Raw genomic sequence first — 24217 nt, forward strand, 5'->3', positions numbered from 1 at the left:
CGTTTGTATTTTACTTAAAACGCAAATGCAACAATGTTTGGTAACAAAAAAAAATATAAATTACTATTCATGAGTCCCACCAAATTTCACATTTGAAACACTGAAAAACGAAAGCAAATGCTATCTGCTTCTCACGGCTACACCATGCAGCATCCCTCCACACTGTTTACTTTAATAAACAGTGCGAGTGCACTATTCACTAAAATAAACAGTTTTTTTTAAAATTTTTTTTTAAAAAAAATCAGTTAACTTCTTGCGGCTGCAACATGCAGCATCCCTCCGCACTGTTCACTTTAGTGAACAGTGTTTTTTTGAAATCTTTTTTATTTTGAAAAATTAGTTAACTTTTTTTTTTCAAAAAACAATAAATTTTTTTTAAAAAATTAGTTTAAGGTGAATTAAATTTATTTGTACTATAATCTCAATTTTATTCCTAATAATATTTTACTTAATTTTATTGCTCACTTAAAAAATCATGAAAACTGTATTTTTTTGTTGGATGGATTTTATATGTAATAGAATTGTAGATAGTTTAATGAAACAATAATTTATATATATAAAAAGTATAATTTATTTCATGATATAATAGTAATAGTTAAATCTACAATATTTAAATTAAAAATTATAAATATTAATATATATTTTTTAAAATTATTTTATAACTTCAATTTCAAAAGCATTCTTAACCAAACACGTTAAACTACTTTTTGTTCAACCTTAATTTCAACCACAGTTTTAGCACTTATTTTTTCAAATCAACCTCAATTAAAAATACTTTTTATAAAACAATTTTTTTCAAATCACAATCATAATAGCTACCACAATACCAGTCACTTACCATCTCAATTATTCTTCAACAAAACAAACCTGCTCATCTTTTTACGTCATATCAAATCGCAAAGGACCATCACAAAGAGATCCTGTAAACACCCAAAAAGAAACAATGCTACAAAAAGTTGCACATTAAAGAAACAAATACCACATGAACAAAGTAAGGATCCAATAATGGACAGAATCTTTCCATCCAACATACAGTTTGGACAAGAATTGAACACCACAAGAATAAAGAAGTTGTAACGAAATTTCTACATTTCTCTACTTCATGGCTAACTATAAAACCCAACACGATAAAGACAAAATTTGGAATGAACAACAGCTGCACCAAGATCAGCGTTGTTTTCATGGTTATCTGCTAAAGGGAAATTAATAAGCTAAACATAACGTTTTTTTGGAAGACATGCAACTATGCAAGTGCAAATGCCATTAATTCAGCTGGTCACTTTCGTTCAATTTTAGCCACTACAGCACGAGTCCATGAACATCACATGGAAAGCTCCATTTCCCAGTCAATCATCCATAAAAACTTACCAGACATAATGAGTAGTTAATACTGCAAAATACCAGGCTGACAACTCAGAGCTCTCATTGTGAAGCAGTCAAAAGAAATGCCTAGACCAAAATGCAACCACATATCCTGACAGCAATCAAAGGTACCACAATGACTTCGCAAGACTCGTATACAATCCTATCAGAATTTCGAACTCTCAAATCTATCTTCCTTTAATTAGTAACCTTCGAATCCTTTCTCAAAATAGGTTAAAATCCACTTGATTTTTACTGTGCCAAGGAACAACATTTTTTTTTTTCAAATGAAAAACCATGAAAGTGCGCTCTTAATCACAAACGGGCTTCTGTACAGGATATACATAAAACCCAAACCTGGAATTCTGACACGAACAATATACATCAGGTACAGCCAACAAGTTGGCATGAAGGTGACAAGAGAAATGCTAACCAGCTATGTGAGCATAAAGCATTTACAAAAACAAAAAGAAAAAAAGAAAGGGAAAGGAAAGAGCTCTGAAAGTTAAGCAGAAAACCCAGATTCCATCGCTCGCAAGATGGACGCAGTATCAAATCTAAAATTTCTGAAGCTCTTGCCAGGGCCCATGTCAGGAGGATGAGCATCAGATCCAGGCTTATTTAAATGGCTCTCCATTATCACTGTGCCGCTCCCTATAGAATTGTTCCTTGCTTTCCACACGCACATAGCTTGACAGAAATAAAAAAGAACTCATCAGTGAAAAATTGGGTTGCTACTTCATTGATTTTTTTAAATTTTTTATAAAACGAATTCTATTAACATCTTAAGAGCAGATGATCACATAGAGACCATACTAAATGTGGCTTCAAAGCCTCATAAGATGGTGAATGCAAAGATTTATGAAAGTGTAATCATTGGCCTCCCGTTATCAAAGGCATAATTCTCTTCTCTAAATGTATCAGATATCTTAACATTCTGGGATTGGAAAGAAAAAGGCCAAACCTTTGAGAGGCATATTGAGTCTAGGGGCTGCCGGGAGCTGGTGTGACGAAATCCATGATTTCAAAGACCTGTGTATAGACATTATATCTATAAAAAATTGCAAAAAATATCCAGAGGCATGAGAAACCTGTACTGATGGTGTATCAAAGTACTCACGCTAAAAATGGAGCAACCATGTAAAGCTTGAGGCCAGTGATGCTGCGAGATATTACTTCGTAACTTGCTGGCTGAAGATCATCAAGCCGCTGCCATGCAATTTCCTGCAAGCAGACAACATAAATGACCACATCATTGCTAAATTCTAAAAGCAACCAAGATTTAATATTCATTCTATCAATTAGAAGACAGCCCTATAATAAAAAGTTAAGCAGGCCGTTCCTTGTTAGTGAAAACAGACAACAAATGCAGAGGCTAGGCCATAGAATCCATGGATATTGTAGGCTAATAGGTGCAAAGACCAAAAGCATGACAGACAGTCCAACTAAGATCCTTCAATCAAAGTAAAACACCCATTTTACTGATGTCTGTCAGTATCTTATATCCTTCTTTGGTCAAATTGAGTTCAGAAAAACCTTAATTATTGACCTCATGCAATTCTTAATGTTTCCAAGTAATAAGATACCAAGTCAATAAAATTAAAAATAACTCTAAATGAATATAAATAAGAATCCACATACACTGATCTCCTTTTTTGTAAGGGGTGCAAAGGCAGTATCATCCTTCACACCAGCAATTATGTAGAGCCGCACCCTCTGCTGTCCAAACATCTCTTCAATGTAGTCATCTTTGTTAAGAAGATTTGAAACATCAAAACCAGTTTCCTCCAGCACCTATATTCCACAAGAGAAGGCAGGTTAATGACTAATGTGTGTTGGGTGCAGGGCAATCATTTGCATCCTCCTATCTTTAATCACTCTTATAACCTACCATTCAAAAGTATGCAGCAGTCAATTAAAGCCCCTTTATATCATATTAGAACCTTTCCCCCCAACCACCTGAGGATCCTACAAAAATGACTTGCACCAATGCCTATGCAACAAATGGATTAAAAATAACTTTCTACTGTACTAGACTCTTTTCCACTTTGGGCCAAAAAAGAAGTTTGAATAAGAGCAAGCCAGCATTCAGATTGGAAAAACCAAAAATTTTCATGATGTAGCCACGAAAGAAAAATCTATATTTTAATTGACTATTGGTTTTTTTTAGATTTCTTGTTGAACTAGTCTATGTAGGAATTCATATACTTATGATTATTAATAATATTTGGGAATCTAAGGGGCTGTTAAAAAACAAAGTAATATTTCAATTTTCTAAAATATTGAAGTGGGAAAAAGGAAAATTGAAATTTTCTATTAAAATGTAATATTTCTCCATCCAAAGAACTGAAAAACTAATTTTACAGTTCTACAAATTTGTGATAAATTTGGAAAGAATATTTTAGAGGTTCTCCATGGTTTCCCATCAAACACTTTTCATTGTTTTCCAAATAAATAAATAAAAAACTAACTAAAATGATGAATAATATGATATTTTTCTTTTATATACAAGCATTTTGTAGCATGTATAACATTAATTTTTCTTTTTTACATTTTCATATTTAGTTAGTGTCATAATTTTTTTTATTATAGATCCAATATAAATCCTGATATCTTCCCAAAATACCTACAACTCCTAACCTAGCCCGGCATCATCTGCTCACAGAATGAAGTTCGACGATTTAAAATTCATAAAAGAGAAAATTTGTGTGCTAGAAGGAATTGAAGGTTGGGTCAATGCGTGCTAGATTTACGGTCAATGAAAGTAGAAAGGTGAAAAACCATTAGCAATTATGTGTTTTTCTTCTTTTAAATAAATCAAAACTGGAAAGAGAGTTTCCTTGGGACAGAATTTCAAGATCCCAAGCCCACTGTTGCATGCATTTATCAAGCTGTCTATCATTGAAACATGTATAGCCCACTGTGTTTAACTGAATCAATAGCAACATTCAGCATAAAATTAACTACAACAACTAACAGCGACTTTCAGCATAAAAGTAACTATAACAACTAATAGCAGCATTCATTATAAAAGTAACTATAACTACTAATGTCTGAAACCTTGATAAATTGTCTCTCTCACTAATCACTGGTTCAGGAAAATAGATTATTACATTTACACCAAATTAAAATGCTTTCATAGATAAATATGCGAGCACACAGACAAACCCACAAGGGAAAAAAACTTACTTCTCGGACAGCACAAGCATGGTCTTCCTCGTCTTTGTTCTTTTTTCCCCTAGGGAAACTCCAGCTCGTCCCTTTCCATCCCTTCACTAGCAAGCACTGTCAATACATCAACAAGTTAAGAAAGTTGATAAGAGGACTTCACAAATCCATAATCATTTACTGAAGTATTGAATAACTCGGACAAAGTAAATAGTTTAAAACTATTCCTTAAATCACACAGAAAAGCTTTGGTTGAAGCCCAAGAATTACAGGTTAAAACAGGGAATCAGGTAAGCATGCTTTAAAAGCAAGCATCATGATTTACTAAGCTCACATAGCCATTGCCATGCACACAAAGCAATAGCTCTTAAAAAGAATAGACATCATCTCAGCTATGTCTACAATTCAACGCACTTGAGGTATATGAGTTTTCAGAACTACCCTGTCATCCAAAGAGCATCTTCCCTCTTTCCTTTTACTTTTCAAGTGTTTACTTCCTTCTCAGGCAAAGGCCAGATCACGTATCTGTGGATGATAAATGCAACACTAGCACCCATTCACCAAACAATTTGCATCATTGACCTTATGAACCTAAACTAAAGTTTCTCCAGCTAAAAAAGTATTTCACCCCACATCACTAATCCTCCAAGTTTCTGACTATTATGTCCTTAGATTAAATTCAGCATCATATCAACACTCTCATTTCCATATCAATTAGTTCAAATCCAAAATCTTGATGAAAAACCAAGTACATTGATTTCCTCTCATTCTGTTTAAATTACAACACAAAAGACTTTCTTTCCCTTTTTCTTTCGTAACTTCAAAATATTAACAATTAAGCACCGAATAGTGCAAATAAAATACAGGCAATAATCATAATTCATATCAAATCAACACAAAATTCCACACAAAACATATAGCAAATACCAAGACAACTACTTATCATCATGTTTCACTTATAAAAGGCCTCACCCGTTCGAAAGTTTCATCCAAAATAATCGCACCGGTCACAGGAACTTTAACTTTGTAAGAAGTAAAATCCTTAAAAATATCATCAATATGAGCTACATACGGTCTTAAAACATCACAACTGTTAAACACTGCAACGTATTAAGGAAGAAAAAAACTTAAAACTTGTATAATAAAATAGACAGCATTATCAATAGATCAAAGAAAAAACACAAAAATAAAAAATAAAAAAGGATACTTAAAGAAGTGAATTCCTTCAAAGTGAAAGACTTTAAGGAGGGATTTTTCTCGACAGAGTTATCTTCATAGAACCAATGAGCGTACTCGACGAGAAATAGAATTCTCTCGAAGGATTGTTGGTCTTCTTTAGGCACATTTAAGACAAACCGACTGCAGAGATCGTCGAGGAGTTCTTGAGGAGGAAGGCCGCCGTTCTTAAACGCAGCGCTGCTAGATCGATTCAGACCGGACATCGATTTTCTCGAGCCCTAAACCCTAATTTTTTAAAAAGTTGAGTTGAGAAGGAGCTCTTTCAGTTGGTGTTTTTTAGAGATAGAGAGAGGGAAAGAGCTCCTATTTTATGGAATTTGGGATCAAGTGGGGAACTTCTACAGCGAATATTATTGTATTGCTCTAGAAGAGAGGAGAGGGTGTTGCTTCTGAGTATCTGGATTTTATAGTGGGCCGCAGGTGAACTTTATGGGCCGGAATGAACCGGATAACAAGGCCCATTGGTCCACCATTTCGAGCAATTATACGGGCAAGAAGGCAAATTTTACGTGTTTTAAATTGTCCCTTTCCTCTTTTTTTTTGGTCTTAATTACCCTATATGTTTTGTGTTTTTTCCTTGTCATCCCTTTTGTTAGCGAGAGTGATAAGTCACTCAGTGTCAGATATAGGGTTAAACGGACCTTTTATTATTTAAGAAGGAAAGGGAGCCTACTATTATTTTTCCCAATAATAGTCATAATAATAACAATAATTTGCTTTTTTTTTCTAAATGATTTACACAATTTAAAGTAACTAAATATTTGCATTGTGTAGACAAATACTTGACTGATGTTTAAATTTACTATTTCATATAAGCATAATAGGAATAAATAAATTAGAGAAAATGTGAGAATATTGTTTTTATTTGAAGATAAATGTTTTTAAATTTTACTGTTAACAGTGATTTTGATTAAAAAAATAAAAGAGCATAACATTTGAATTAAATTAATAAAATAAATCTTCACACCTGGTTTCAAACAAAATCCCCTCTTCCCCTTGTCAGTTGCCACCTTTTATAAACAGCTTTTATAAACAGCTTGTAACATTAGTCATCAGTTAATTTATAAAATTTATTCAGGTACACATGTATATACATGCCCAAATAAATATAAATATAATTATTAAACATAATTTAATAGATTAATTTAGAAGCGTTAATCTGCTGAGCTCAATCAAGTTAATATTAAAAAATAAAAATATTATTTTAATAAAAAAAGTTTAATTCAAATCGACAAAAATAACTCACAAATTATCTAATAATTTAATGAATCCATGTACAAGTCATTTTGTGGATCGGACACGACTAGTGTGAGTAGAAGCACTGACCGGCCCCAGTCAAAACAAAAGCCCAACCCATTCAGTCCCCTTTTACCTCCAACAATCGCTTCAATCAGCTCCCAAACAAGCCTGCAACCGAATAATAGAGAGAGAGAAAAAAATAAAAATAAAAGAACAACCTAAAGTCAACCATTCTTTCCTCTTACCAAAAATTCAGCGAGCCCCGCAACAGTAAAAAACAGAAACGAAGCCAATTATTCACTCACAACAGCAGACGCAAACAAACCAAGCCAGGAAAACTCGTCTCTTAAATTAAAAAAAATGCGAAAACGACCGGAAACTTCTCGCTCTTCGAACTCACAGCAACGACCGCCCAAACAACCACCGTATGCGAATAGCACAACCAATCTGAGTTCATCAATGAAATCAATACGGTCAGGATCTGTATGGATAATCTTATCCGCAGTCATAATTTACTCGTGTTATTCCGTTCACTATTACCAGTTCGAAAATCTGCCTTCACCTTTAACCGCTGAACAAGCCGGTAAAAGAGGTTTCTCTGAAATCCAAGCCATCAAACACGTCAAAGCATTGACAGATTTCGGTCCTCATCCCGTCGGCTCTGATTCTCTCGACCTCGCTTTGCAGGTATACTTATTTACTTATTCATTTATTTTATTTTATTTTATTTTATCTTCTTTTTTTGCAGTATGTTTTGGCGGAAGTGGAGAATATAAAGAAAAACGCGTACTATGAAGTGGATGTTGAGGTGGATTTTTTTCACGCGAAAACCGGAGCGAATCGGTTAACTAGTGGATTATTTAGGGGCAAAACTCTTGTTTATGCCGATCTTAAACATGTTGTTTTAAGAATTTTGCCCAAATTTACTCCAAATCAAGCTGCTGATAATACTATTCTTGTGTCTTCTCACATTGATACCGTTTTCTCCACGTATGATTTCTGTCCTGGCTGGCATTACTTTTGCTTATTGATCATTTAAAAAATCAGTTGGTTTTTACATTTTTATGATAACTGATTACATAATATCGGGTACGAGACCGGATAGGACTGGACTGGACTTGACAATTCTCATGGAACAGGACAGATAGTAACTTTTGGTTCGTTCTATGTGTGCAATGTCCTATCTAATCCTGTCTCGTACTGCTTGCTCGTCGAGCTGGTTGTTTAGTTACACGTGCTTTAAGTTTGTTTTGATGAATATGTTATTATTTATTGGGTTCTTGTAGTGACAAGATTGTTATTGATGTATCAGGGGAGGGGCTGGAGATTGCAGTTCATGTGTAGCTGTGATGTTGGAACTTGCTCGGGGGATTTCGCAGTGGGCGCATGGGTTTAAAAATGGTGTGATATTTTTGTTTAATACTGGGGAAGAGGAGGGTTTGAGCGGGGCTCATAGTTTTATCACTCAGGTTTGAAGCTTTATCGATGCGTTTGCTAATTTACCCTCCTTTGTTTTATCGACTTGTTGTAGCTTTAGTCTTTTACAGATTTTGAAAATGTTTGTGATGTTCTTGATGTTGTGTTTTTATTTTAATATTTGCTAAAAGTGTATATCTTGCCTTTTGATGCGAGTACTTTTTTGGCTATTTCAAATTACAAATCTTTCAAGTGTGCCATGGTGTCTTACATATTCTGAATTGTGTTTTCTGATGCAGCATCCATGGAGTAAGACTATTCGTTTGGCTGTTGATTTGGAGGCTATGGGTGTAGGAGGAAAGTCTGGCATATTTCAGGTGTTGTTTTCTGTATAAATTTACTTATTATTGCATTATCATTCATTTAGTCAACACCTCCTTATTCTCAACTTTTCTTTTCTGCTTCTCAGCCTCTGAACCTTTTTCTTCCTTTTTTTTACCCCCCCCCCCCCATTAATGGTTCTTCTCCTAACAGGCGGGACCTCATCCATGGGCCATTGAAAACTTTGCATCAGCAGCGAAATACCCATCTGGGAATGTCATAGCACAGGTTTGTAAGCTTTTATTATCAAAGTTGTTTTCCTCTAAATTACTTTTGGGTAGTTGATGTATTTGAGTGGCCTTAGTTTTGCAGGATCTGTTTTCTGCTGGAGTCATCAAATCTGCGACAGATTTCCAAGTATACAAAGAGGTTGCTGGTCTTTCAGGGCTTGACTTTGCTTTCACGGATAATGGTGCAGTTTATCACACTAAGGTACTTTCTTGTCATGTCCATTTTTTATTTATCTTCTTGGAAGGACGTGTCATGTTCATTTGCTTGACAGAACCCTTCTGCTTGTAATAATAAATGATGGAAGTTCACAGAAATACTGTCTTCAACAATTTAAGCTTAGCTGTATATGAAGGGGATCATATTTCTGTTGTGTTTATTCTTATTCGAAATCAACAAAGATAGAGGTTTGAGTCATGACATAATACTTTGACTATCTCACACTTTGGCTATGGTCATCCATGACCTGTGATATTTTGGGTGGCTCGATAAATGTTGAAGAGAAGAAATGATTCCACATAGTGATAGTACCTGGAGTAACAAGCTTTGGTGCACTGGTGGGTAGCATGTTATTGTTTGATGGCTGTGGCCTTGAGTTAGGTAGATGGATTGCTTATGTTTAGCTGTATGTTAGCATAGGTTTGCTGCAGTCAGAATATCACTTTAATTGGACCTCATTGACAGGCATCCAGAAAAAAAAAAAAGTAGCCTTGCCATAACAATGTCACTTGGCACTGAACAAAATTATAGTATTTCTATGTAGTCATTTAAATTTTGAAAATTGCCTCATGCAGAATGACAAATTAGATCTCTTGAAGTCTGGATCTCTCCAGCATCTTGGAGAAAATATGCTTGCTTTTCTGCTTCGGATTGCTTCATCCCCTCATCTTCCAAAAAGCAAGGACATGGACAAAGAGCTAAAAACTGGCCATGACACTGCTATATTTTTTGATATTTTGGTACGTTATAACTACTTCTTTAACACTTTTCTTGGCTTTGCTTTGAGATGGTTATTGAGTGAATTTGGCAACCTAATTTTGAAGTCTGCCACTTTTTTATCTGACATTTGAGTAAATCTCAGGGGACATATATGATTGTGTACAGTCAACGTTTTGCAAGCATGCTTCATAACTCAGTGATACTGCAATCACTTCTAATATGGGCGGCGTCATTGTTTATGGGTGGTTCTTCAGCGACCATTTCATTGGGCTTGTCATGCTTGAGTGCTATCCTGATGTTGTTATTTTCAATAAGTTTCTCTGTTTTTGTGGCCTTCATTGTACCGCAAATATCTCCATCACCAGTGCCCTATGTTGCAAACCCATTGCTGGTGCTTGGGCTATTTGCTGCACCTGCACTCCTTGGGGCTTTGACTGGTCAACATTTGGGTTATCTTATTCTGAAGAAGTATTTATTGAATGTCTACTCCAAGAAAAAGCAGCTTTCATCTGTTATCATAGCTGATGTGGTAAAGTTAGAGGCTGAAAGGTGGCTATATAAAGCTGGTTTTGTTCAGTGGCTTGTTCTTCTGATCGTAGGAAACTATTATAAAATCGGATCATCATACCTAGCAGTCTTTTGGCTTGTTCCACCAGCATTTGCATGTAAGTTTATGTTTGACATCTTTCCACCCTTGATAAGAAAGAAACACCCTTTTCTACCTTAGATAAGGAAAATATTTGTGTGTAAAGAACAAGTTACAGTCCAATGGAAGCGTATTTTACCATTAGCATGATAACAAATTCTCATAAATTGCTGTTCTCATGGTGTTTTCTCCAAACTATTTGTGGCATTGGAACATTCAGATGGTTTGCTTGAAGCAACTCTAACACCAGCTCGGCTGCCAAAGCCGCTCAAACTTGCAACCCTCTTGATGGGCTTGGCAGTACCAATTCTGATTTCTTCTGGAACTTTGATTCGCCTGGCTGGAACAATTATCGGAATGGCAGTTCGATTCGACAGGTAAAGTTATGTTTTAATCATGCTACTTTCTAGAAAGCCATTCAATTTGTCCTTTTCTTCCAAACTTATTATGGCCATATTGGTTGTGTAGCGCACTAAGTTTCAACATGGAACATACTGATCTAGAGCTCTTCATATATGTACATATTTACAAAGCTACTTTGATTTACTGGACATTTAGAAATTGATATTGCTTTTTAATTTTGTGCAGGAATCCTGGCGGCGCACCAGAATGGCTGTGGAATATAATAATTTCCATTTTCATTGCTGTTTGCATATGCCTGACTTTTATTTATGTACTTTCATATGTTCATCTTTCAGGTTTGGACTCTATGTGATTTCCTTATTTGGTTGCATCTGATATTGATATTTGTGTTTAATGATACTTTTGTATTGGTTGCTGTTTGATGTTGAGATCTTATTGTGTAAATCAGTAATAGTTTCTGTTTGATTAACTGTTTCAAATGACCAGTTTGTCTATGTAGATGCAATACAACAGAAATTAATTATCATAGTGTGGCTTTATTGCTAAAATGACCGACCTGATTATGTTATTAATCGACCTGCATATGCATTCTCTATGAAATGTTAGCCGACTCATACTGTTAGTAATTAAGGCTTTGATGAGTATTTAATTACCAATTTCAGTGCAGTTACTGAAAATATATACAAGAGTTTTTTTAAAAAAAAATTATATTACTGGTAATTTATTATCGTTACTCCTCTTACTCGTGTCGTTGGTGTGTAGGTGCAAAAAGGTCAATCATTCTTGCAACCAGCATCCTGTTTGGCCTCTCACTTATTTTAATATTATCTGGTTTCATTCAACCTTTTACAGAAGACACTGCCAGAGCTGTAAATGTAAGTATCTATTTCTAAATTGACTATCATTGTTTTTTGTTGGTCTGTATCCTTAAAAATTCCTTGAATGTGATTATTGGGTAGTGGACTATGATTAGCTAGTAACCCTAACATTTTCTCATCGATTTCCATGTACTGTCTTAAGTAATCAAACAGAAACTACCATGAAATATTGTGTCCTCATATGTAATCAAACAGAAACTACCATGAAATATTGTGTCCTCATATTACATTGCCACGCCAAATTTAGGAAAACATCAAATATGGACGAGCTTAGAAATGCTATGATGTTTGAATCACATGATACTAGATACTAACACCATATAAGTTATGTTGTTTGAACAGATAGTCAACTTATTGCTGTTCTTCAAACGGTACATAATACTGTAATACGCTATCCATTAAGTAAAATATTTTAGGTCCATTCCATTATCAGTGGAGTCCTGGCTTTGCCACAGCTTTTCATTCTTTCTCTTGGGTGCCCTTGGTTTTGCAATAAATCTTTAAAAAGCACAATCTCTTTGTTTTGTGATGTGCCCTGCTGCATCACTTAATTTCTGTAATTTGTACGCTATGGTGCACAGGTCGTGCATGTTGTCGATGCTTCAGGAAGATATGGTGAAAAGCAAGATCCTCTCTCTTATATATCTCTATTTTCAAACACCCCTGGAAAGCTTGACAAGGAGGTTGAACAGATTAAAGAAGGATTCACATGTGGTAAAGACAAGGTTGTTGATCTTGTCACCTTTTCAGTCAACTATGGTTGTTGGACCCATGATGATACTGAAAGTGGATGGAGCGAGTCAGATATTCCCACTTTGCATGTTGATAGCGATACCAAGGGGGGAGAAAGAATCACACGAGTTTCAATTGATACAAAATCCTCCATGCGCTGGTCTCTTGCAATCAATACCAAGGAGATAGAAGATTTCATTTTGAAAGGTATGTTGAGGTTTCTCTGGTGTGCATCCCCTCTTTTCTGTGTTTGAGTACCTTCATTGGAATGCATCCCTTTGAACATCTTCCTCGCTCTCTCACCTACCCCCTGAAATTTTTATAACATGGGATACAGGAGACTTAGAAGAATTAATTCCGTATGGCAACAAGACTGGTGTCGATGGATGGCATCACATTCAGTTTTCAGGAGGGAAAGAGTCTCCAAGGAAGTTTGAGCTAACTCTTTTCTGGTCAGTAAAAACCATGCCCTCTGCTGACAATGTGGATAGAACGGTTATACAGGACCAGCGTCCCTTGTTGAAGTTAAGAACAGATGTTAACCGATTAACACCAAAAGCTGAGAGAGTTCTTGCAAAACTCCCTACATGGTGCTCCCTGTTTGGAAAATCGACATCTCCCCTCACCTTAGCTTTCTTGAGCAGTCTTCCTGTTAATTTATAGGTAATTGAATTTCTCTTCCGAGAACTGGGGACGTTTATTTATTAAACTCTGTCAGATTTTTACCTGCGTCTTGAATCTTTTACACATAAATTCTAGAGGTTTTTTTTTTTTTTTTTTTGCCTTTTAGAAAGAAGATTAAACAAAATGCTGTGAGATGTAAATAAATTACGTCGACGTTAGAAAGATTAAAAATGTTTTTCGTGATTTTTTTGCTCCCCAGCTATTTCGTTGAAATATTAGAAAGGTTGTGTAATGTAAACCATCAACCCATCATCAAAGACCTGTACCCGATAGTCTCAAGAGAGAGAAAAGAAGAGAAAAAAAGTGATGGCATTCAAGATCTGCATCTTGACAGAGAGAAAAAGAAGAGAGAGCTTGTGTGTTTTGAATGAACGATTGATTTATGAGTAGATGAGAGAGAAGAAAAGCTCCTGCATATTTACTATAGAACCATCTAAAATGTGGGTACTTTTATAATCCAAACATGGTTTGGAAATCAGATTCAAACGAATTATGCCTGAGAATCTCAACCCTTGATAGGCCATGAACACGGAACATAACTAGATTGCAACTAATTCAAGAATTATGGTAAGAAATAATTGTCGAGAGACGGGTAAATGCTCAAAACTTGAGACTAATAAGTAAAAGGAAGTTGAGGGTTTTAAAAAAGGATGTGTGGGATTTGTACATGAATTCAAGAATCAATTTAGGAGGTTACTAATTAAGCGATAGCCAGGCCATTAAAATGGTTTATTTCGCTTGGTATTGTTTCACTTTTGATTTCAATGGATAATGAAAAATTAAATTTTCCGTGGATGCATTTTGTATGGATGATTTGACTAAAGAATAATTCAATTGTTTTTAGAAAAAACTAGGCAGACCTAGGAGACAAAAAAAAAAAAAAAGGGTTGTAGGAGTCCATGTTTTTCTTTTTTCATAGTAATTAGGTTATAGGGTTAAATTATAATTTATAATTCATTGGATATACACGAGTCAATTATTTTTTTATAAAGATGATATTTGTTTAGAATTCTTTAATTAAATTCAATTAAAATGTTTTAATGAAATTTTAAATTTAGAATTATTTTAGATTTTAAGAATTGAATTACAAATGAAACTCAATTTCTAATAATAGTACAAAATAAATTAAATGTCAACCCCACTGGTTTATAATTTAAAAAATAAAAAAATTAATATTCAAAATAATTATTTATCCATCTATTTTTTTAAAAGATATTTAAAATAAATAAAATGAAGATAAGAGTAATATAAAAAATAAAAGAAAATAGATTCTATATTTTTCAAATACATCTCAATTTACTTATTAATTGAATTTAAATTAAACATGGATAATTTCTGTAACACTCGGTAACACGTGCCAATGAAGTCTACATGGAGGGGAAGAAGCCACAAAGTATAGTGACAAACAACACACGTGTGATGCATTTTGTGCGTTGCGTTCAGGCTTTACTGAACCAAAACAAAAACCAGAAAGAATCTCCATTTCCATATAGAGAGATAGAGGGAGAGGGGGAGACAGAGAGACAATCTCTCCAGTTTCTTCCAATAGAAATGCGGTCAATACCGTTAGGATTCTCAGTATCTCCAACATCCATAAACAACCACCTTAATTTCAATCTCAAGAAACAAAAACAACAACGACAACAACAAAATCAGTATTTTTTTACTTCTTCTTCAACAGGGGTTTCTCGTCATGAACTCACTCTCTCTTCTCTCCCCAAATCAGGTAAAATCTCTTACCCTTTTAAGCTTTTCATTCATATCTTGCTGGATTTGAAGTTACTGTGGATTATCTTTTGTTGGTTATCATTCTTTTTTGTGTTTTATATTTATGCTTTACCGTGTTGTTGTTTCAACAGTTGGCCTGTAATCAATATTTTTTTGACTAACTGGTTGTTATGATCCCTGATCTATTCGTAATTCTGATTTGATTTCAATTCTTGATATATTTTGACTTGATATAATCTAGCTATCAGAATTGATAAAAACTGTAGTTAATTGTGAGACTTCCAATATATTATTACAACTGATGGTGTTAGCTAATCTAGACAGTAAAATCACATGATAACAAACGATCTAGGATTGAATCCTGCTCTAATTGGAGATGGGAGGGGCAAAGCAAGGGGAGGCTATCCTCCCTTGGGTAGCGTAGCCAATGGCTTGCTGGGCTTCCCTGTGAATAAATGTTATTTAACAACGTTATGAAAAAAAGACCCCTTCTTTTGTGCTAGTAAGACTGCTTGTCAAAATAAATCGTCAGAATATGGTATCTTTTATCATCTACGCAAGCTTGCGTAGAATCTGTTCCCCAAAGTTCATTTGGATGATTCTGGTCATTGAGTGTAGGACTATGCAGAGCAAGTCAAGTGGCTGAATTTTATCCCACTGTATCTCCGGAGATAGTTGTAAGGGAAGCGCGGTTGGAGGATTGTTGGGAAGTGGCTGAGACTCACTGCAGTTCCTTCTTTCCTGAATATTCCTTCCCTCTAGATTTTGTGCTGAGGGTTGACAGGCTGGCAGCCATGCTATCAGGATTCAGTATACCAAATGGCTGCAGAAGAACCTGTCTGGTTGCCGTCGTAGGTAGCTCAGTTGATCAAACTTTCTATATTGGAATTGAAAATTTCAAAATTGGAGGTTTTGATGGGAAGTTCAGTCTCAATCGAGGCTATGTTACTGGGATATTGACTGTGGACACTGTTGCCGATTTTCTTCCAAGGAAAGGCCCACTCAGGCAGAGAAGGTGAGTTTTTTGCTCTTATGACAATTAGGACTTTTTGATTGTGTAAACCTTGTGTTGCAAAGTGCAATCTTGCATGCAATTGTTTTGAGTAGATTTGATTTAAACTCTTTTAGTGGATCACTAAACTAGCACAGCAGTTTTGTTGTCCTAGCTATTCAAAGAGAATTAACTACTGAAAACTTGCTGTCCACCGTCTCTATGTTTGGTGGACCGAGAGTTTTTTGAGAAATACTTTTCGGACAATCTTTGCTGATCATTCCGTGTTCATGCTGAAACAAGGAATCATAAGCAAAGACAACCCTAATACAAATGATCTGATGAGCATTGTTTATATCCACTTAGTTTCTTTTACCTGCTTCTTTTGCCTATAGATTACTTCAGTTGCATTATTCAAATAGTTTCTTAAATTTCATGCCCACAAATGTGATATGCATGCTTCTGCTACAGGACTGGGATTGCATATATATCCAATGTTGCTGTTCGGGAGAGATTTCGTCGGAAGGGGATAGCTAAAAGACTCATAGCGAAGGCAGAGGCTCAAGCTAGGAGCTGGGGCTGCCGTTCCATTGCTTTGCACTGTGATTTGAATAATCCTGGAGCTACAAAACTGTATAAAGGGCAGGGTTTCAAATGTATTAAGGTACCAGAAGGTGCAAGCTGGCCCCAGCCTAAGACCTCTCCAGATATCAAATTCAACTTCATGATGAAGCTTCTAAACACCCCAATCACCACATAGAATTTTTAGGAGCACACGAAGAATTGATAAGGTAAATCGTTGTAGGAAAAATTGAAAGTAGGATAATTGAACTGCCTCGTATAATCTTGTATATGTGCTGGATATTAAAGGGATTTCCACGGATCTCATAGTGCTGTATTTATGATGCCTGCAATGTCTACCGTGTGCCCGTTTGTGTGATAGATGGCCTTTTTGTAAAGCTTTTGGAACTTTTTGCAATCTTAATTTTTGCTTGCCCGATTAACAATTTACTATATTAACTCTTTTTTGGGGCCCTCGAAACTATACAGAAGCCAATATTAACGCAATTGAGGAACAGGATAGGAATTCAAATAGTATGTTTAACCAAAGACTGCAATTTATTATTATGGACAAAAGGCTCGTCACTCAATATTTATTAATATCTCATCAAAATCAGATTTAACGAGAAAGACTCTGAAGCACCCGGTGTTTTGCTTCTCCGCAGATAACCCACTCTGAACTCTGAAGGGATGCCGACTTCAACACAAAGTCTTGCACATGGAAACTGAAAGGCTGCAACTCGAAACTAAACTAATTATGTTTGGATAAACTCATCCAAGGCAGACGTATCCAATGCATGGAATTCCTTGACAGCAGAAGAGACAGCGAGTCCAAGTTTCACAGCATCTTCATGGCTAGTTGCCTGAAGCGCAATTACTTTTAGTTGCTATATATAGAGAGAGAGAACAGTAGCAGTTGATGCAGAAAATGAAAGAATGTTTTCTACCTCGATGTTAAGGGGAAGAACGGGATCATGAAGTGAGAGTCTAAGAAGGAACCACCCACCAAAACCAGAAGCTCGAACCTGTTTAAGAAAGGGAAAGGGGAATAAGGACGGGAGAGAATTTATCGTGATGCCTTGAGAGCATGACACTTGATGTCAAATCACTAGTCACAGGCACTTCCATACATCCTCCATGATTTTGATCTGTGTCAAACTCACCCCTTCATAGTTAACAGGAGCTTTCTGAAGCTTTGGATCTGACTCTATATGATTCTCCAAAAGTTGCAGCACTGCCTCTCCATATTCTCGGAAAGATCTGGAAGTTCCAAGTGATCAGTTACACCACAGCAAAATAATATAGAAATGTGACAAGCCATGCAGAAAACCGTACCCTCCTTGAAGATCTGGATGGTTCTGATCGATTTTCAATCTCAATTCCACAGCTACTCCTGGTTCCTGCAGACCCTCTACCAGATCAGTCAAAACTTTGCTGCCGCCAGCAATTCCAGAAGCTCTAGCTGAAGCCAGTTTATTTAAAACTTTAACCTGCATGGATAAACAGAAAACGGCAAAGATGAAAGTTAAGCAATAAATTGACAATACAATAAGGCAAACGAAGCTTAACCTTGCTCTGTTTCATATAAAGCCTACCATGAGGTATGCTCCATCATCAAGCCAGTGGTTTTCTCTCAGAGCTCCATGGCCACTGGTTTCAATGGCCAGATGTGATTCCTCACCAACAGAGTTCTGCGAGCAATGTGAACACATTTGTTTGAGAATTTATAAAGCAAGAAGATCATCCAAATTGTTATATAATGGCACTGAGACTATCTAAATACCAAAGACAGAACAAGACATGCTGTTGAAAGTTGTTATACTAAAATCGACATGAAGAAATTTATTAAACTCTAGCTCACTGAAGACAAGATCCTATAAACCTGTTCAAAACGATATGATATGAAGAGCTAACAAAGATTTTAGCATTTCAAACAAAAAGCAAATCAGAAACACCCTGAACAAATTCAGTCACCATTAGTAAGGTTATCATTCAATAACAATTTCCTCAAGGAAACTACTTTCATACTGATTTGCATACAACCTTCAGAAAAACCATCATATTCCGTGTGGTTTGAAACTTCATCCAGCCAGTACTATAACATTATCATCATTACTAGCCCAACAATCCCAAAATTTCCCTATATGGTTTATTTCTTCATTAAACTGTCCCAAAAATTACCAAGTAAAAAATTTGGCATCTCAACTTACCAGACGAACAGCCTCATCAATGACATTCTTATAGCCTCTTTTGAACCGATGGTGCTTTCCCCCTAAAAAGGACTGCAGTTATAAGCATGTTCATGTACAGGGAATAAACAATGTGTCATTTTGGTTTTCTGCATACCGAGTTTCTTTTCAATAAACGTTGTCAGGCCATCTGAAGTCACACTGTCTGTAACAATGGTTGTACCCGGATGCTAAATGGAAAACACAATGGGCCAAATTGATAATGAATTTGGCGGGGAAAAGAGAAATGGACACAAGTTGTATATTAAAACAGTAGCACTTGAGACAACTCAAGTATGAAGCTCTTACTTCCTCTAGAACAATGGCAGACATCAAGGCAATCAAACGATTCCGGTTGAACTCACGACCAATGGAATCAACAGCAGCAGATCTACAGGAAATGATTTTACATTGAAAAAAGAGCTGATACATGAATGTGCTATATGATTGGACAGATTGGGATGATTAAAATACCTGTCAACATCAGTATCAAATATGATCCCCAAATCGGCCTTGTTCTCAAGGACTGCCTGGGTGATAGCCTTCATTGCTGTCTTGTCCTCTGGATTGGGAATATGATTTGGAAACATACCTGTTTTGAAAAGTCATTTTAGTATTACTACATAAAGAATTTGCATATCAATAGCCATAAAAAATTTCTGACATCAACATTACCATCTGGTTCCAAAAACTGGCTGCCAGAGGTGATAGCTCCTAGAGGCTGAAGAACTTTTTCCTGGAAAACCATCTGAAATATTAGCATATTTGAAGACAGGGCGATGAAAAGGTTGAATAATGGAAATGGAAGGAAGTTCTTTAACAAAATAACTGCATATATGTTGTGGATTGTGTCGCCACAGTCTGGACTATGAAGATTCAGGACACTTGGTTAAATGTCGATGATAACAGAGGCAGTAGTGTTCAGAAAGTTAATTACTGGGAAGCACTAAATGTACATCAAGTATAGATTTTGTAACAAACGAGAACACTAAAGTTTTATACCAACAGAAGAAAGCTAAATAAATCACAACATGGCTTACAGCAAAAAATCCTCCTGCTCCATTTCCAGCATCAACAACAATATGGAATCCCTCCAATGGCTTCTCTAAAAGTTTAACAATTTCCAATCAAGAATTAGCAAATGGGATCACACCACCTTAACAGGCAATTGGAAAAAAATAAATTAAACAAGTAACAGTAACAATGAAGTAGAAATCTCATGCAAAACATCTCCAAGAAAATGCAAAATATTTTTTAAAAAAAAGACTATAAGGGAAAAACCCAGTGGTTAAACTTAGGATTTTTAGTCTTGTGTTCAAATCCTGAAATGAGTGGGGGTTTAGAGAAAGCAAGAGGATCACTGCCTATCATGTGGACCAAGGTCCAGAGAGTCTCCTAATGAAGCAAAACAGAAATATTTGATGTACTAACCATGGCATTCCCAAATTTACCAATTCGTGTATGAAAACTGTTTCAGAACATTTACCTATATTTTCTGCAGCTTTGCGGACTGCCTTCACAAGATCAGATGTATACACAGTCATGTAATCAACTCTTTTTATGGATTCAGAAGCTTTCCGTTTTGACTTCATTAAACCTTGATCTGTGAAGCTCTTATAAATGTCTGCAGCACGCTCTAGAATGATTTTGATATCAGCCTTCCCAAGCCCACCAGCATTTGTGAAGAATTTGAACCCATTTCTGTTGTAAGGAAGATGACTAGCTATTTGCAAAATAACATCAACCAAAAATTTGATAAGGTGAAAGATAGTCAGAAAGTCTATTAACATGATCCAAAGTAAAGCAAGGTTTGCACAAAAGTTCAAGCAACAAAAGTGGCAACATTACAAGGGCCATTTCCAAACCCCACAATTATAATAGGTCAACTTAATCTAACAGAAAATCAACCAGTTACCTGTTATCATTATAGCCCCATCAACAGGACATAAAAAAGCTTCATCTTCAGTTAGTGTGCTATTAAACATTGCAGGGGTAGATGCCAGTCTGCAAAAGGTAAGATTCTACAAAAGTTGAGAATAAATCATGAAGTCTTCAGTTAATGTGCTATTAAACATTCCAGGGGTAGATGCCAGTCTGCAAAACGTAAGATGCTACAAAAGTTGAGAATAAATCATGAAGGAACAATGGTTAAACCATGTCTTAGCCACGGCTAAGATCCATCACAATCTTCCCAGAGGAGGAAAAAGTCGTATAAGTTGTCTTCCCTGAAAAGGCCATCACAAGATCCAGCCAAAGAGATTTTTGGCCCAATATCATTGAGCTTGGAATATCAAAGAGAAGGCCATGCACAGTAAGATGAAAACAATTGCTAGAAAATCAAATCAAGATGGGAAATCATAAACCCACCCATATTGAACAACATCCAGGCCTGCACCAGCAATACCTTGAGAAACTGCATCCTGCAAGTTGAACCATTAAATTTCAGTAATTTATATTAGTAGGTGTGGATATTCCATGAAATAATAGCTCTAACACTGCATGGTAGATGTATTCAGAGTAACACTCTTTCAAAAAGATTATATTTTTTGCTGTTTGAATGGCATTTTTAGCATAGGTAAAATTAGCAACTACTATTATTCACAGATGGAAAAAAGAGAGAGAATTAACAGTGAAAAGTATAAACAACTAAACATCAATTGTGTAGCCTAAACAAAGTAACTTGATAAATCCAGTCAGAAGAGAGCATCTTCCTCTTTGTTGGACCTAATTTCTTCATAAGAGGGAGTTGATGGTTGATGGTTCAGAGCAGAACTGCTACAAGCATGTTTCATGAATGCCAATAACACAAGCATCATATGAGCTTAAAAAAGAACCATAGAACAGTTGACCAATCAGAATGGAAGAGAAGAAAAGACTTAAAAATTGTTTGCAGATGTTTCCAAATAGCCAGTAGATTAATGCACAAGAGGAAAAAAAATAACTACCTGCAACACCTGTGCAGATATGCGGGAATCATGGCCAACAGACACTCTCAAAGGTTTGGATGCATCAGCCCTCTTCATTTCCAGTAACCACGCGGAAAAGGCTGCTGCTATTGCTTCTGTAACTGGTTCAGTGAGGGTAACAGGTTCTCCCTCAACGCCAGCAACAGCCACACCTCGAATATCACTATGTTCACATTATGAGATAATACAAGCACAAGCTCCAAGTTCAACCACTTCCAATTAACACTAACTTTAGCTTGGTTCCAACTTCCAAGCATGCAGCATAAGTAGTACTTTTAAAACCCGGACAGTAAATAAACAATTTCCACCAAATAATTCTAAAATTATGCCTTTAACCACAGAAAATCCTCACCTTCCATTCTGAAGCTTCATAAAATCCACCTTCTCCAGATATGGCACCGCAGTCGTCGACGGAGCAGCTGCAAGAAAGACCAAAAGCAGAGAATGTGTAAAAATTATTGCAAACTCACAGTAACAAATCAGAGATATAGTGCAACAACATCTGTTTCCATCACAGAAAAACAAAAGCATGTTGTTTACATGCACAGAACACGATCAAACAACACAAGAATTTTCATGCAATGATCAACCTGGGAAAATGATAGTCTACAACAGAGCAGTACAGACCATTGCAGTAAATATTTCGACGGCTAACGAAACCACAGTGGTATTTTGGTAATAACTTTTTCCCTCCGTGGAAGGAAAGGAAGTTGCGGTGGTTATAAGGGGCCGCCGCAGAACAACAGTCCCTTTGGTTGTATTGATTTGTCGTCAACACCCTATTCTTTGCTACAATTACATTTTCAACAATCTTCTCGCACACTGCTGCACTCACAACCACAATTCCAAAAAATAAAAATCGATTCAGCAAAGTTAGAGAGGTTGGTGGTCACTGTGCTTATAGAGTGAAATCAGGTTGTAGAATTCGATTCAGTTTCTATGATTGCTTGAATTTGATTACTGCGAGGGAAATGAGAAGTGGGATTCAATTCTACTTACCTGCCATTTTCTTTGACGGTTACTGGCGGTGATGCCGATTTTGGTTGTTAGGAGTCTGAAGACAGAGAGAGAAAGAGAGAATGGGTGACGGAGAAATTGATGAAAATGGAACGTTAATAATAATAATAATTAAAAAAAAAAAAAAAACAAGTTAGATGCTATGGATTTATTCCTCCTCCTTTTTTTTTTAACACCGCGAACGATGCTATCGTTAATGTTACCAGTGAATGATGTCACGTGCTTCTACTTTTACGTTGGGTTGTGATTAAAAAATAGATTTTTTAAAAAATATTTTTAATTGTTCTTTTTAATATAAAAAATATGTATATGATTAAAAATATTATGAGATGAATTTTTATATATAAAATAAATAAAAATTATGTTTTTATAAATAAAAAAATATTATTTTAGTTTTTATAAAATTAAAATTGAAAATATAATTATATGTATGGTTATGTACAAAAACAACATACATGATTTAACTAACTAAATAATTTTTCTCTATGTCAATTAAAAATAAAATGTAACACAATACCAATTTATCTCTTGTGTCTCGTTTGATATTGCAGTTGAAATTATATTTATATAAATTTAAATTCTTCTATTTGGGCCTTAAGAATTGATCATCCTACGCAGACATAAGAAAAGTTTTCTTTTTCTTTTTTTTTATATCATAAAAGGGTTATTGAAAAATAAAAAAGTATTACTTGATTTAGATACCACGTATTCTTTCATTTATATTTTTAATAACTTTTTACTTTCATACACTTTTATATTTATATAATATTTTTTCACATGTCATTTTATTATTTTCTGGACAAAATATCCATTGGATCAACAAAAGAAAAATGGCTAAAACACTAGAAGGGAAGTTTGCCTGTATGGCATCATGTGCTTTCGTCCTGTATATAGTGTGTAGACGACGTCAGGGATACATATAATTATCGGCATATTATTGCGTGTTTGGCAGTGTGGTTGCAGGTGCTTTTCAAATAGCTTTTCGTGCCGAAATGCATGCCAATGATGTTTTTTTATTTTTTAAAAATCATTTTTGACATCAGCACATCAAAACGATCCAAAAAGTACAAACCGCACTCACTTTTAGTGAAAAAAAAAAAAATTAAATTTTGACGAAACACAGGTACAAACACAGTACCAAAAGTTCAATAAGTCAAGTGTCTTAGCCCAAGTAGGGCTGCAGGATCAAGGAACATGAATTTATTTTCCTATTATTTCCAAACAACTTGGTCTAGCGTGTCTTCTAAACTTAAAATATTTAGTTTAGTTGATCATTTAAAGAAGTATTTGTCATTTAATAATGTATGAAATTTTTTTATTAGCAGTTAGACTTAATTTCTTAGGAGGCCGATATATATATATATATATATAAACTTTTATGAAAATTTTAAAGTAATTCAACGGTAGAATCAAAAGTTATAATCTTTTTAAATTCATACTCTGGTTTGGAA

At 35.4% G+C, this 24217-nt stretch overlaps 4 protein-coding genes across 8 annotated transcripts; 2 read left to right on the plus strand and 2 right to left on the minus strand.

Moving 5' to 3' along the window:
* Positions 1-1673: 1673 nt before the first annotated feature.
* Positions 1674-6140, minus strand: LOC133704380 (mRNA-decapping enzyme subunit 2-like). The gene is made up of 7 exons (XM_062129191.1): positions 5738-6140; positions 5503-5630; positions 4552-4647; positions 3004-3156; positions 2483-2586; positions 2327-2394; positions 1674-2052 (listed from the first exon to the last, which is right to left on the minus strand). Exons 1-7 carry the CDS (start codon positions 5970-5972, stop codon positions 1868-1870), a joined length of 969 nt encoding a protein of 322 aa, XP_061985175.1. The 5' UTR covers positions 5973-6140; the 3' UTR covers positions 1674-1867.
* A 1075-nt stretch (positions 6141-7215) lies between these two features.
* LOC133705391 (uncharacterized) lies at positions 7216-13363 on the plus strand. 2 transcript variants are annotated; one of them, XM_062130560.1, is made up of 13 exons: positions 7216-7695; positions 7757-7998; positions 8321-8477; positions 8724-8801; positions 8959-9033; positions 9118-9237; positions 9828-9992; positions 10115-10637; positions 10839-10995; positions 11207-11316; positions 11744-11856; positions 12441-12798; positions 12929-13363. In XM_062130560.1, the coding sequence occupies exons 1-13, from the start codon at positions 7369-7371 to the stop codon at positions 13252-13254; spliced, it is 2751 nt and encodes a 916-aa protein (XP_061986544.1). In that variant the 5' UTR covers positions 7216-7368; the 3' UTR covers positions 13255-13363. The 2 variants fall into 2 exon arrangements, with proteins under 2 accessions (XP_061986544.1, XP_061986545.1); XM_062130561.1 differs by lacking the exon at positions 7757-7998 and having other exon boundaries at positions 7554-7695.
* A 1335-nt stretch (positions 13364-14698) lies between these two features.
* On the plus strand, positions 14699-16936 carry LOC133705171 (GCN5-related N-acetyltransferase 4, chloroplastic-like). The gene is made up of 3 exons (XM_062130298.1): positions 14699-15001; positions 15622-16018; positions 16466-16936. Exons 1-3 carry the CDS (start codon positions 14827-14829, stop codon positions 16752-16754), a joined length of 861 nt encoding a protein of 286 aa, XP_061986282.1. The 5' UTR covers positions 14699-14826; the 3' UTR covers positions 16755-16936.
* Positions 16937-17094: 158 nt separating this feature from the next.
* On the minus strand, positions 17095-22908 carry LOC133705169 (uncharacterized). 4 transcript variants are annotated; one of them, XM_062130293.1, is made up of 18 exons: positions 22749-22908; positions 22377-22574; positions 22102-22168; positions 21729-21912; positions 21151-21203; positions 20699-20787; positions 20270-20506; positions 19824-19888; positions 19459-19519; positions 19258-19375; positions 19093-19174; positions 18902-18974; positions 18766-18827; positions 18151-18246; positions 17891-18045; positions 17719-17815; positions 17503-17580; positions 17095-17418 (listed from the first exon to the last, which is right to left on the minus strand). In XM_062130293.1, the coding sequence occupies exons 1-18, from the start codon at positions 22753-22755 to the stop codon at positions 17311-17313; spliced, it is 1830 nt and encodes a 609-aa protein (XP_061986277.1). In that variant the 5' UTR covers positions 22756-22908; the 3' UTR covers positions 17095-17310. The 4 variants fall into 4 exon arrangements, with proteins under 4 accessions (XP_061986277.1, XP_061986278.1, XP_061986279.1 ...); XM_062130294.1 differs by having other exon boundaries at positions 22377-22571; positions 22749-22900; XM_062130295.1 differs by lacking the exon at positions 22377-22574 and having other exon boundaries at positions 22749-22902.
* Positions 22909-24217: the final 1309 nt, after the last annotated feature.

This window comes from Populus nigra, chromosome 10 (genome assembly GCF_951802175.1).
Source record: "Populus nigra chromosome 10, ddPopNigr1.1, whole genome shotgun sequence".
Lineage (NCBI taxonomy): Eukaryota > Viridiplantae > Streptophyta > Magnoliopsida > Malpighiales > Salicaceae > Populus > Populus nigra.

Coding starts and splice junctions, on each gene's coding strand:
- LOC133704380 (XM_062129191.1), bottom strand. CDS start 5,972: ATGTCCGGTCTGAATCGATCTAGCAGCGCTGCGTTTAAGAACGGCGGC. Junction 4,648..5,502: donor TGGATGAAACTTTCGAACGG/GTGAGGCCTTTT, acceptor ATGTATTGACAG/TGCTTGCTAGTGAAGGGATG. Junction 2,587..3,003: donor TTACAAAAAAGGAGATCAGT/GTATGTGGATTC, acceptor GTCTGCTTGCAG/GAAATTGCATGGCAGCGGCT.
- LOC133705391 (XM_062130560.1), top strand. CDS start 7,369: ATGCGAAAACGACCGGAAACTTCTCGCTCTTCGAACTCACAGCAACGA. Junction 9,034..9,117: donor CTGGGAATGTCATAGCACAG/GTTTGTAAGCTT, acceptor TTAGTTTTGCAG/GATCTGTTTTCTGCTGGAGT. Junction 11,317..11,743: donor TTCATATGTTCATCTTTCAG/GTTTGGACTCTA, acceptor GTTGGTGTGTAG/GTGCAAAAAGGTCAATCATT.
- LOC133705171 (XM_062130298.1), top strand. CDS start 14,827: ATGCGGTCAATACCGTTAGGATTCTCAGTATCTCCAACATCCATAAAC. Junction 15,002..15,621: donor CTCTTCTCTCCCCAAATCAG/GTAAAATCTCTT, acceptor CATTGAGTGTAG/GACTATGCAGAGCAAGTCAA. Junction 16,019..16,465: donor GGCCCACTCAGGCAGAGAAG/GTGAGTTTTTTG, acceptor CTTCTGCTACAG/GACTGGGATTGCATATATAT.
- LOC133705169 (XM_062130293.1), bottom strand. Junction 20,788..21,150: donor CTGGATGTTGTTCAATATGG/GTGGGTTTATGA, acceptor TACCTTTTGCAG/ACTGGCATCTACCCCTGCAA. Junction 17,816..17,890: donor CATCCAGATCTTCAAGGAGG/GTACGGTTTTCT, acceptor TGGAACTTCCAG/ATCTTTCCGAGAATATGGAG.